This window comes from Teleopsis dalmanni, chromosome 2 (genome assembly GCF_002237135.1).
Source record: "Teleopsis dalmanni isolate 2A chromosome 2, ASM223713v2, whole genome shotgun sequence".
Classification (NCBI taxonomy): domain Eukaryota; kingdom Metazoa; phylum Arthropoda; class Insecta; order Diptera; family Diopsidae; genus Teleopsis; species Teleopsis dalmanni.
In genome coordinates this window covers 55,982,927-55,997,659 of record NC_051847.1, presented here as the reverse complement: position 1 = coordinate 55,997,659, position 14,733 = coordinate 55,982,927, and the positions used below count along the sequence as shown (strand labels likewise).

Here is a 14,733-nt window from a genome sequence, read left to right as displayed (position 1 = left end):
CTCCAAGATGAATTCGGACAAAAGCCCTGCGAAGAATTTCCAGAATAAAACTTATATTGGAATGTGTTCTTATGTCTATCTAAACCTTGGTATGTTTATAATATTTCTAAAATTTTAGGAAGTCGCTCTTAACTGTTTAGCCTTATTTTCTTGGCACTCTTTTAGATACAAACCAACAAACAATACATTCGAAATTATTTGATTGTTTGAAGTGTGATTGTTTTCGTAAATATATGTGATCACTATATAAGCATAATAAAATGGATTTCATTATGCAGTATGTTATAATGAAGAAGAAATTTATCTTAAACACTACTCTCTGGAAACACATCGGTAATTAAACAAGTCGACATTAAGAGAAGAAAGCCAACCAAAATGATTGACCAAAGATTTAAGAATCGACCAAAAAAATTATGGCATCTATATTTTAGGTTGTTTACGGTGTAATTTTCATAAATTATATTAAAAGTAGAAAACAGTTAAAATATTTTATGGCCTTGTTTGGATGATATTGCAAAATAGAGACCCAAAATAGAAAAGAAAAGTATAATTTTCAATATAAAGTTTTGCGAAAAAATGCGTATTGCACTTCGGTTAGATTTCTAACTTAATGTATTCTCTAGATATGGCCCTGTAGGACATCTACCTATTCGAAAATCTGTAAAGGGCAGTTTGGTGAGAAGCATATAAGGCGAGTAAAAAAAACAGTTGCCGAAACATAAATCTATTTTAAAGGTTTCGACAAATCATTCTTTTAAATCATTCTATGAATTGTTATGCAAGAAGAGAAATGGTTAAATTATAATTAAATATAAATTCATTTCATTAGTTTATGGTATTTGAATATTATACAAAAATGTTTTTTTTGCATGTCAAACTAAAAACTGTAATCATTTAAACTGATATTATATGTTAAAATCAATTAATTTGATGAGTTCATTTGAGTATTATTCAGAAATGTCAGACCAAAAACTTTTCATTCCATCTGTAAAAAATAACTAATAATTAAATAATAGTTTTTAGTACTTTATAGGTTATTGTCTTCTTTGATCAATTTGTCAGTAATCAATAATATAAAAAATAACTATATGTAAAATATTATCGTATACTTTTTAAAACACTTTATAAAAGAAGGTATGGACTCAAAGGATAATAAAATATTCGTAATATATAATATAAAACTGTAGATTTTCTAGCAAAAACTAGGCAGCTACAAAATATGTGTTATTCTTCTTATTAATATCCGTACAAATTCTACAGTACTTTTAAACGGTCATTCGTATTCTGAAAAAATGCCTTGCAAATAGGTAGTGAACAGCTTCCATTGATTTTGTCTTGTCAAGTTTCGGTTATATTAGCATAGGTATTAGAGGCATTATTAGGAGAAATAGTGTTAAAAGACATTAACTCCACATACAATAATATAATACAACGCTCTGTAAAAGTAAGCATTCGGGACTTAATTATTTTAGAATCTTAAAATATTCAATTTATTCTATAACATATTTATGTTTGTCATAGTTAACAAATTAAAAAGTCTTTGATATTTACTAATAATTAGCCACTTCATGACATCATATACACAAAATTAGTACTATTTTTATTGGTTTAAAGCAATTGTATCTACTTACACAATAATTGGCAAACATAAAATTTTTGTAATTTTAAATACCTTTAAAAAAATTTATAGCACTTAAATTGTAATGAATAGATAATTGTAAATAATCAGTATTTTAACAACACTTAAACTAAAACTTTGTAATCATATGCAACTTTATTGTGCAGATTTTATATTAAACACAACGCAAATTTCTTCCATCTTTAGGAATCTATAGCCTGCGCTAATGCACCTAGGAAACTCCTAGGAATGTATATTCTTACGGAAGAGGCAATAAAACTTTGTAAAATAGGTTCTATACTATTTTTTATTGACGCAACAGCGCTTAGAGACCTACTCTAAACCCAGAAGGGGACACAATAGACCCGACGGTAGCAGTGTCACATCCACTAACAATAATAATAGGGATATTCATAATGACTGTATATTAGTTAGCTTAAGCAAGAAAGGTCCGATTATATTCACTTTCGCCATCGAACAACTACTTGGATAGTTTAGAAGTTCTAATTCAGATAGAACTACAGTTCTGATTCTTAGTGTTACAAACATAATCAGACTGATAAAACTGAATAAGAAGATAAGAGATCTAAGTCATTTTATCAGATTCTTCATTATCTGCAATAATACTCTTTTTCAGCAAAGACAAGGGCTCTAGACTTAACCATTTTATTTTGCCGATCCGTAATGTTGAATTTTTGCTGACAGTCTTTACTATTACAATACTCCCGATCAGTAATGTTGAATCTTTACTGGCAGTTTTATTATTATATTACTCTTTCTTAGCAATGATAAGGGCTCCAGACTTAACCATTTTCTTTTACTGATCCGTAGTGTGGAATCTATACTGACAGTATTTACTATTACAATACTCTCGATCAGTAATGTTGAATCTTTACTGGCAGTCTTTATTATTACAATACTCTTTTTAAGCAATGCTAAGGGCTCTAGACTTAACCATTTTCTTTTACCGATCCGTAATGTGGAATCTATACTGACAGTATTTACTATTACATATTTGTATGATAATTTGCTTGACTAAAATTTCTAACTATTCCTGCAATTAAATATTTATTTTTTCTTACCTTTAAAATATTTAATTACATTTTTTCTTCCATTTAATATGTATACTTAACAATTAAATATTATATGTTTGTGCAATAAAGCCATCTTTAGAAAAATGAATTTTTAAAATTAATGTTTGAGTTAAAAATTTTAATGGCTTCCAAGAAAAGCAAAGTACATAATATATACAATAAACAAAATTATTGCGCAATGATCGAATACAGATGTTACGCTACATTACATTCCTATATAAACATATACTCGTATATATATATAATTTTTTTATTGTATTTACAATATATAACTTAAAATCGTACACTTGCATTATATCACATAACTACAACACTAAGATGAACTTACATAAGTTACAGGTTTTTTATTTCAGATCTTATCATAAGTTGGATATTGTATTGTAATAATTTAAGGCCACTGGAATTAGATGAACTAGATTAGATAGAAAAATAAAAGTTCGTTGGGGTAACAGTAAGGGGTTTACTCTAATGCTAACTGGAGTGCTAACGGAGCACTCTGCTATTGAGTCGCTGATTTAATTGCCGCGTATTCCGAGAAATAGCTACTATGATAAAGAAAGGGTATAATCCATCAATCTACAGATAAAACGACTTTAACCTCTAGAATATATTTTATTCATTGGCTTGACAGAGAGAATAAATATGGTCTTGGATTTATTGGCTCAGTTTACTGTGTCAATATAAAAGTATTGTCTTTTTTTGTGAAAGTGTGGTAATATTTTTTCTTCGCTCATTCTTATATTCAAATTTTACTAGACGATCTTTAAAGATCTGCTTATTTTGTTTTTGAAAATCGCGCGCACGCACCCTACGTTGTTATCGGTTAAGTTATATTGGAAACTACGGTTATAGTATCTTCCTCTGGCGACATCAAGGTACTCATAAAGCGTAATAAACGTCTCTGAGTGGAAATGTTGATTTTTGTATTAACAATAGTTTTCTTTACCCAATCCAACCATTATACAGTCCCACATTAAAACACTTTAATACAGTGTACAATTATTTAAGGGAATACAAAACTAAAGTAAGAATACGAAATACAGGGAGCATTGAAAAAAAATGGTTAAGAAAATACTAGCCCACCCTTGATTGTTAAGTTAAGAAATAGGAAGAGAGAAGCATGTTATTAAACAGAAAAGAAATCATTTCCAGTATATTTAACGATCTCAAGTAACGAGTTCTTCGATTCCATTAGTGTAAATTTAAAAATGGTGTAATAATAATAAAAAATTATAATCAAAGCAATAAAGTTTCTCAATTATGAACATGAATATAAATATGTGTAAATGTAAGAAAAGTCTACAGATATTTCATCATCATCATCATCATCTGTGACTATACAGTCCATGTAGTACTTAAACCTATTTAACAACAGTCTTCCTTTGTTCTCTGTTTTTTGCTCTTGTTTTCCAATTTCTTATGCTTATTTCTTCCAAGTTCTACTGCAAACTGTCTTAAATCCTAAGCGGTACTCTCATATCCGGCATTCTTATTACATGTCTAACCCATCCTTATCCCTGCTTTTTGATAAATTTGTTGATGTACTGATATTTACAGTTTATAACTTACTTAAAGTCAACCCCAAGCATATCACAAAAATAACATTAATTAATTAACCAAATCAAACTTACATACATAATGTAGCTGACATTGTTTGTTTTCCATAAGTGTTAAACTAAAATATTTATTACATTTGTATAGATACACAAAAATGTACAATTGTTCTCAAATCATCGGTATGAATATTAATGGAATAGGAAGCTTTGGAGCACGTTTAGAGTTAATGTATTCCTTTGCATTCCACTTAAGACAGAACAAGCAATTAATAACGTCGTGTTGGTCAAAGTCTTTAGTCATTGTAATTAGTTTTTACAAGATACATAAGTATCTGAAAGTTCAAGCAGTTGAACTGATAAGTCATAGAGGTGATTTCAATGGAAAATAAAAATGTTTTTTAAATGGCATCAAATAATAAGTGCTTTTAGCATTACTTGATTAAGTAAATAATGAGTTTGCTTAAAGTATAGTATGTCTGGGTTAAGTAAAGCTAAGGAATAAACTTCATCCATTTGTTGATCTTTTTGTTTTTTTTGGATTCACAACACCTATCTGAAATAATCTCCTTGTGTATGTATAGTATGTATATTATATCTTACATATCTGCATAGGCATATCTGCATAAATATGTACGATTATGTGGAACAAAATTGTTTATTTTTTGTCATATTTTTATTGGGAATAAAATTATATATTACAAAAGCTTAAGTCTTAACTATTCATGAGTCAAAAGAAGTACACAGTGGAGTGTGTTATATGGAGGCAACTAGTTTCTGTACTTTTTTTTGAAACATATGTAAGCATTTGTGTTGAAAATCCATGTATGAATGTAGGTAAATTGAAACCGGTTGTTGCGAAAATAATATCTTGTTTACATATATATGAGGAGTTGTGTGTGTGTATTATTTTTAATCAATACGTATGTATATACAAAATATTTTGACAGAAAACAGAAGACAGAAGAAAGACAATCGGTGTAAAAAACCTCAAAACGTGTATGTTTATATCCAAAGCAGTCCAAAGTATGTATTATATATAGGCGATTCGTAATCTATAAAAGCTGAATGTAAAAGACCGACCTTGCGTAATGTCAGTAGATCGCTTTAACTCATCGGTTAATGAAAGTTTTGGAAAATTGTGAGTGAAATTTTGTTGAAATTATTTAATTTTTTGAAAAATTCAACTAAAAATATTTGTAAAATTTTTGTGGAAACGCTGTTTAATATATTTATCTAATAAAATAATAATGCTAAGAAAAAGAGTTAAATCTTACAATTTTTTAATTACTTAATAATAAATATAATTACATATCTGTGTATCAATAATAACTATAAAAAATACCTCCAGTAAATAAAAGAAAAACTTACTTTCAGTCAACCATACAATTTGAATACGTTAATTACCACTTATCAACTAAATAAGCTTCTTCTTACGGAGCCGCCATAATATTGTTAAATCAATTGTGATTGTATCGTATTATTAACAAATTATAGTCTTGTTTATCTATGGTTATATTTTTTTTTTGCAATAAACGTCATAATTAGCACATATTTAAAGTGACCAGTGCTTGTACTTATACCTACATATATAACTACTATATATGCATACATAGATACATATTTGCTTTTAGAATGCATTGTAGTATTTAAAGTTTTAAAAAAAAATTCTCTTAAACTCAATTATCTGAAGTTCGTTGAAAGTCGTCTGGCCTAAGGTATACATTACTTAGTCATCATAATCATCAATGTCCGCAGCTACTGTGATTAGTACTACTAAAAATTAAAAAATAAATAAAATCATCAAATTTATTATTAAAATTGTTTTTATATACTTTTTTTAAATCCGGCTATAGGTCCCTTTTTGTTAAATAATTCAACGTTTAATATTTTTTATTATATTCTATATTTCGACTCTCCTTGATAGTCATAATCAGTATCACGATCTATATTGAGTGCAATGTAGGCGATAGAATAAAGAGAATGACGTAGATATAGTTTTAATAATATTAATTTATGTAAGATCGTGATTCTGATAATGCCTCCCAAGGAGAGTCGACCTATAGCCGGATTTAAGAAATTTATAAAAACCATTATAAAAAAACAGGTCGAAAAATAAATCTATTATCTTTTACGAAAAAAAAAACATATATTTTTATCAATTTATTTTTTTCTGAATGCAATTTGCAATAAATTATTTTGAATATATAATTATCCACATTTTAGATATAAGTTAAATTCAAAGATTTGACTATAAAGTAGTGATGACGTCACTGTGTTAATGGGGTCAGCGATCATTGTCACATTGTTCAACATTCAGTTAGTCATATAATAAAAGTTTTAAAAATGATTTAAGATTCTTTAACTAAATTAAGTACTAATTGTTTGAGGGAGCGGGATGTACTTTACATATCATATAAATTCAAATTACCATGATAACTCATATGTTGATATTAAAGATAATAAAAAATCGGTTATCTAGCACTTTTTATTTTTTTAATTTTTTTCCTTTTTATATGGCACTTTGACTTCTGCTTTTTATAATATAAGGGCTGAGAAGGAAACTCCACTCCACCTTATCTGTCAGTGTCTATCGTTTGCTAAGAGAACATTTTGGGACAACTTTTCTTACCGATTTTACAAACCTGTCATTCTACAAAATTAGGGATTTAGCCAAGACTGCTTAGGTTTGTTCACTTTTATTTGAACAGAGGAGTTGTGCATTTTAGTGTTGCTCGTATGCTGACCTCCAGTTTGCACACACAGTCGAAAATATTGGTTTAAATTTAAAACTCATAGGGTTTTTATATTTATCCAACTTCAATGAATTAACTAGACTCTAGACTCTAGGGTCTAAAAACATGATGGTTTCAAAATAAAACTTGCGGATTATGTTATCAATTCATGTAGTTTATTTTCTACGATTAAAACTTTAAAGTTTAAGCATTTAACCCCAAGCGTTTACTTTCTTATATATTACGGATTATCAACTTCAGTGGGTTTAATCCAATCTCAAAGTTTAAAAATATTGATTTAAGCCTTAAAAAAGTTATCAGGGTTGAGAATTTAAACTAAAATTTTCGACTGTGCATGATCGCTAATCCGTGGTTACACAACGAGCCAGTATTTGAGCTCACGTGGGCTTTGGGCATATTAGGGTTAAATGCGCATTAGTTCCTAGCGATACTTTCTCAACGCATTAGTCCATAAATAGTTAATTTTTTACCGTCTTAGATGTTTATGACCACTGAAAAATATTCGATCTAAAAAGTCATTACTATTTTTAAGTAAGCCTTTACAATTTTTACACGTTTGGCGACTGTTAAACGATCCATATTGCGAAATGGCAAATTCTAAACTATACATATAATAGCTATTAGTCAACAATTTTGTGCTGTCAGATCAGGATTGCGGAACGGATAAAACTTTACATTCGGAGTCCTTTTAAAAATACAGAGAAAAAAGTTTGGCTAATTGAAATTTAGTATGTAAAGTACGTAAATACTATATGTATTACATAGTTGTAATATTGTACCATATATTGGGCTTATGCAAAGGGTTAAATAACATTTGGTCAATGCTAGATATTTACAAATTTTAAAGTACGTACTTATAAATCATATTCATTGCATCAATTTTATTACTGTTATTATAATGATTCAACTATTTTTAATAATAATTTTTTTATATCAATATGTATTTGAATTTAAATTTCAATGGTACATATTAAAATCATGTTAAAACGTTTAATATTCTCAGAATTTGAGATATAATTTCAAGTAACAAATTTTAACACATAAATCAAATAGATGAAAAACGTAAATGTTTATTAAAAACTTTTCTGCTGGCGTAGTAGATAGACATGAGAATGCAGAAAATGAGAAAGAGGTGGGGTTGTTTAAGTATTTATTAAGTAGTTACCATACTAGCTGTAATCAATTAGAGTATATTTTTCTTACCACAATAAACAGAGTCATTTTTATTTATTTACTTACTTTTTAGTATTTTCTTATTTACATTAGATTGACGTAAGTCAAAGTATAATGCTAACTCATTCATAACGCAAATCTGAAGCGGAACTTATAAAAAATCCCTACTATAATATATATTTTTTAAGCTAAATTCACTTTTATAAACCCAATTTTCGTAATATAATTATTCCTGTCGCAGTTGTGCGGAGGATGATGAAAGTGGTTCACATTTACTTTGTTACTCTTTAGCGTTGCTAAGTATTGATTTGCTATGCAAGCAAATCAAATTGCTATGAGGATTTTGGCAAGCTTCAATAAATAAAATACATACCAAAAATATTAAATGAATGATAAAAATTTACATTCTCAATGATTTAAACTTAATCATTTCAAAACTCCCTGACCAAGTATATAGATATGTTTAAAAACGATGAAACCATAAACATTAGAAAAGCTTTCACCCTTAATGTGAGAGCAAACAGTTTCTCCAGTCATCTTATGGATTTCGATACTTGTTCGATCGAAGAAAAGAGTATATCTTTATGCTTTAAATTTTGACTTTTTAATTCATGTACATAGCAATAGTTATTTAATATTGATAATATTATATGTACTGTAGAGACTATAAGTAATAACTACTGACTGTGATTAAAACCATTTAATTTAATAATCATTTAGATTTTTTTTTTGTAGATGGTCTAAACGACCTGACGCAGCATGTCTCTCAAGGGAATGGTATATATAGAATAATCATTTCTGTTTTGTCGCTCAATCTATATAAAGACGCATCACTTCCAGAATTTTATTGCGAAATATTAGGGTGATCTTTTAAAATTTTGTCCAAAGTAATACTTACATAAAAATTGTTTAAAAATATTATTCATCGAGACAATTATATGATGGTTTAATAATCGAGTAGTGAGAGTGTATGATATATTTAAGGTGCTATCACCTTAAAGTACATTTGAACACTGTTCTAACAAGTATAAAAAAAATTTTAATAACTATTTTACAACTGTTGATAACTGTTCTAACAAATATAAAAAAAATTTTAAGAACTATTTTACAACTGTTGAATACTTTACATCGAACCCAAAAAGGACAGTAGAAATAAAGACAAAAGGGTCATTAATGATTAATATTATTTCTATTCTTATATTAAACAAAATTGTATTGTAAGAAAAGAAGGAATTAAGACATTTTTTGCAATTTAAAGGCTATTTGATATTTTGACCATCTGACAAATATATAAATATCCGGATTTGTATCGAATAGTTCTAACATTGAAATAATTCTGAGTAAAGTTATATAGGACTTAATTATTTCTTGGACTAAAAACTCATCCCATACTAACACTTTAATGGATAATATTTTAAATTTCGACTATCGCATATCCGGTTTTGTATCAAATAGTTCTAACATTGAAATAATTCTAAGATCAGTTATGTAGGACTTAATCATTTCTTGGACTAAAAACTCATACTATAATAACACTTTAATAGTTAATATCTTGAATATAAATATAGTAATTTATTATTTTTGAATGATTACAAAGATTTTGAAGTTATTGATAAAATAATTTTCAATAAAATATTTGTGATATAAAAAGTATAAATAAATTCGGCAAACATTAACTTAAATATTGATTATCGGAAAATTTTCAAAATTTTAAATAAATAATTTATTTAGTTTAAGGTTATCATACAATAAAATATATTAAGCAAATAATTACATGCAAAGTACATTGCTTAACTTTAATTTATGTATAAACGTCTAAACGACGTGTATTTACTGGAAATGCTAATGAACTCCTAATGAACCTTGAACTAATTTTACGACAATTAATATACAAGTTTAATGAATATGTGACTTGATTGAGTTATCTTCGTGATTTTTCCGGTTTTTCCAGAACGGAGTCATATTCCCATAAAGCAATTAGCAAATACTTCACGCGTCACAATACTGGGAATGACCTTAATTATATATTAAATCTTAACAATTATTTTTATTTTTGTTTAAATTAATTCTCTTAATTATTGACTAAATATTGTTTAGATTGAGTTTTATCATACATATTTATTTCTAATAACCTCTAATATATAACAAATATACTTTAATTGTTTTAGAATAATTATTTTGTAAAAACTAATGAATAAATAATTCAAATTTAAATTAGGAAATAATTACAAGTAAATAAAATTATTCATATACATCTAACTATAATATTTCACCTGACTGTATTATTTATTCAATATAATTACATATTTAAATTAACTTCTATTACGAACTAATATTTTTTAGTATTACTGCATTGTAAAATTAATATATACGCAATAAATTGTGATTAGCTTCTGTAAGCACTAGAATAATAATGCTTTCACCCATAACTCTCTCCAGTTATAGCTGTTTTTGTTATTGCTCTCCAGGTATAAGAATACATTGCCCTTAAATTTGAACTAACTGTTGCCGTTCTTAAATACCATATATGTTCCTATAAATTTGATTTAACTTATTTTATTTAGGCATTCTTATCATATATCATACAAAAAAAAGTGTATATTCGTATGACGTTACTTATTTCACCTTTTATCAGTTAGTTTAGTTGACTGCTTTAAATTTCGAACTAATTCGTCAAGAAAGCCACGAACGAATGTTGGTTGCCGTAGTATTATAGTGATATTGTATGAAAATTGTAATGATTTGATAAAATTTCACTTCAAGTACTTGTATATATGCTTTCATTATTGACTGAGTTTTAAGCCAACTAGGAAGATACCAGTAATATGATAAAAATGATAATTAAAATATCAATTTATAGAAAGATATAGATACCACGCGATGGTATTCAAAAATTTATAATTCAATTAAGAATTACAAACAATAAATTTCAAATAGTTTAATTCGAAACACTACCCGATGAGTTATTTCAGTATGAGATTTGCAGCTTCCATTTCTAATTGTATTGATCTTTTCCACGTCGACCTCTACCTTGAGAATTCCATCGAAGTCCTTAACGGACGATGTTTTCATTTGGTCTGCGGAGCATATGTCTAATCCAACGCCATTTTCTTTTGCAAAATTCAACAGGCGAGGGGGTCTTATTGGTAGCATTCGAGAGGTCAGTATTACTGATGCTGTCAGGCCACCATACATTTAAAATCTGACGCAGGAACTTATTGCAAAAGGTTTCCCGATCCTTAAGCTAAACAATTTTGAAATTGTTCAGATTATCATCAGATGTTTCATTAAATTTTTAAGTGATCGTTACTTCACAGTCCATGCTTTAATTAAATGGGACGCACAGTCAATCATACATATAGGGGACATGGCCCAATAGTCTGTCTTAGCTACAGGTTATAAGGTTTGTAGTGGAAATTATTCTAAGGTACATAGATAACGTAAAAATTAAAAAAATAAAATGGAAATAACTCCCTTTACGTTAACTAAAAAGTGGAGAAGCTCTATCTAATGTTTGGAAAAGTTATATATATGTATGTATATAAAGATATTAATTTTATTTTAAGGTTTGATGTTTCTATAAACGTTTATATACATCGTACTATATACATATATAATTAATCTCAAGTGATATGACAGCTACGTAATAGCTACATTTAATAATATCAACGCTCTAGGAAATAACTGTGTATTGAAGACAAGACATTGCGTGTTATCTAATCGGCCTACTAGTAACAGTTTTTTTTAGTTAATAATAATTTTTATTTGAAGGCAATCGACAATTAAAGAAGTTCCAATTAAAAACTGCATTTTTACTTTTGTCATTGCAAAAGCGACCTTGAAGTGCATGGTAAGGCAATGAGCTGAAAAGTTATCTTGGATCTTTATTCTTATTTTTAAGTACTACGAAACTAGAAGAAGGTTTACGTAAAAAAGTGGCGAAACAAATTAAAAACGAATTATTATTAATTTCGATATACGTAACTCAAATTGAAACCACACGTAAACTTAAAAAATAATAAAAAACTAACAATTATAGTTAACTATCGAGGGGCATTGCTAATAAAAAAACTACATTTTCAGAAGGTCAGATGAAGTGAATAAAGGAAATAAATTTTAAATTGTTTATAATTGTTAGAACTTGAGAATTTATGAGCATTAAAACTATATGTGTTGCGAATACCTAAACAGTATTTTAGAAAGTATTATAAAATCATATAACATTATACGTAAACCCCAAAACCACATACTTTTTTGTACCTATTCCAATAATAACGACAGTGTTCAAGTTTTCGCAAATAGAGTACCCAAAAACCTTTTCTTTTATAATATAGACAAAACCCAATGCAAACAAACCAAATACACGATGATAACCAAAAAAACGCTCAGGACTAAACGTTGCCAACAAAATATAAGAAATAACAGTGGAAAATGCTTATGGCTCTACAAAATTTATGTATTACCCCAGTAGGTTGACACGTATTTGCAAGGATCGTTAACAGTGGTTTCCAAAGTGTTTCTAAACTTATCACATTATTGAAATTTCTAGTTAATATTAGTGCCAAAATATAATTGCTTACTTTTCATTATCTTGAGCTTATATTATCAAGTGAGGATTGAGCCCTCACTTAAATTGACATTATTTTAATATTTAATATCCTGAGAAGAAGGAAATATTACTTGAGAAAGAGGAAATATGACTTGAGAAGAAGGAAATATTTCTTGAAAAGAAGAAAATATTACTTGAGAAGTAAATATTACCTGAGAACAAGTATATATTACTTAAAAAGAAGTAAATATTACCATTCTTATTGCAAATCGTTTAGCCTGCTACAATTAGGTCCTAAAACTTAAGGCGCTTGATCCTTGAGAGATCAACACTAACTGTACTGTTTTATTATCATTCTTATGTTGTGATTGTAAATCGCGTACCTTAAGAGACCAATTTGTAAGATACAAGTCTGTAACAGATGAGTCCACAAATGCATAGGAGATGACTTCTTAAGAGTTGAGTTCAAAGGAAGAGTTCATACAGTCCATTAGCACACTAATAACTTTTGACACTAGACTTTGTTTCATAAATATGTGTATTATAATAAAAAACGTTAACATATTAATTTTTTTTTTGCTATTTTAGAAACAAAATGAAAGTGATTATTATTCTGATGTTCGTGACCCTCGTTGCTGCCCAACAAAGACAATACACAAATAAATTTGATGGCGTGGATGTTGACAGTGTACTTACTAATAACCGCATTTTAAATAATTATATTAAATGCTTGATGGAAAAAGGACCTTGTACTGCTGAAGGACGAGAACTCAAAAGTAAGTACATTTTTATAATCTTAGAAAAGACGAAAATTTTTTTATTGTAATTTAATTAACAATATATATTTTTTTTAGAATTGCTTCCAGATGCTCTTCAAACCGATTGCTCCAAATGTACTGAAACACAAAAGAGGAATTCTCAAAAAGTCATCAATTTTCTTCGCGTCAATAAACCAGGAGAGTGGAAACTTCTTTTAGACAAATACGATGCCAAAGGCATTTACAGAAGTAAATATGAAAAACAGGGATAAATTTTCTTTTGACAAAAAAAATACATATATAAATGTTTATAAATATAATTCGAATAATTATTAATTTTTCAATGATCATAACAAAATTTTGCAAAACATACTTCATACTATATTTATACGCATGTACAAAATGAAAAGAATTTAATAAAAATTATTAATATTGAAAAAATGTTAATTTGATTGTATTTTTAAATAAGAATATTGTCATTTATTTCAGTAAATAATATATTATTTTGATAAACAAAAATTTTAAAAACAAAACATCTAAATAATTCAAATACAAATTTAAGCCAAAATATAATAAACATATGTTTTTTGATTTAATATTTAATAGTTATTGGAATCTAAACTTTGTATATATAATATAAATTCATTATCATATACTCATTAATACGATTTCCAGTAATATAAAAATAATTGATTACTGATTTCTTGACAAGCATCCAAAAGCAGTTGAACAATATATAAGTAATGAATAGCAATTTCAAATTGATTTAAAAAAAAATAATTATTTTTCATTCTAAAATTAATTAAAACTTTTTGGAAATATTATAATTAAATCAAATGAGTTTTACTTTATTATTTTTATATTTTTAAACTTTTTTCCACTTTAGTCCTTTCGACAATAAGTTCTTTAGAAGTCTATATTCTTAACTTGTTTTTGGTTGATTTCATTTTGTTGATATCATTCTACATATTTTTAAATATTTATTATATTATATATTTTGAATCATTAATTACAGTACTTTTTTAAAACAATTTGAAATTTATTTTAACACCTAATTATGGCAAGTAAAGAAACTTTCAGATAATTCCTAGCAGGCACCCTAAACTATAAGGCAAGTAACATATTATTTAGAATTTGGCAGTCAACTTCTTAAATTATGTCAAAATCCTTATTGACATGTTCTTAATCAAACTATAGTTTGCAACCCTTTTATTGTAATTGTGATATTTATA

The 14,733-nt window shown here is 27.3% G+C and overlaps 1 protein-coding gene across 1 annotated transcript; it reads left to right on the top strand.

Annotated features, from left to right (window-relative positions):
* Positions 1–5,310: 5,310 nt before the first annotated feature.
* LOC119679883 (ejaculatory bulb-specific protein 3-like) lies at positions 5,311–14,075 on the top strand. The gene is made up of 3 exons (XM_038092465.1): positions 5,311–5,406; positions 13,332–13,519; positions 13,598–14,075. Exons 1-3 carry the CDS (start codon positions 5,357–5,359, stop codon positions 13,771–13,773), a joined length of 414 nt encoding a protein of 137 aa, XP_037948393.1. The 5' UTR covers positions 5,311–5,356; the 3' UTR covers positions 13,774–14,075.
* Positions 14,076–14,733: the final 658 nt, after the last annotated feature.

Excerpts from the sequence above, each read along its gene's own strand:
- LOC119679883 (XM_038092465.1), top strand. The coding sequence starts at position 5,357 with ATGTCAGTAGATCGCTTTAACTCATCGGTTAATGAAAGTTTTGGAAAA. Across the intron at positions 5,407-13,331 it reads AATGAAAGTTTTGGAAAATT|AAACAAAATGAAAGTGATTA; the intron begins GTGAGTGAAATT and ends TTGCTATTTTAG. Across the intron at positions 13,520-13,597 it reads TGAAGGACGAGAACTCAAAA|AATTGCTTCCAGATGCTCTT; the intron begins GTAAGTACATTT and ends TATTTTTTTTAG.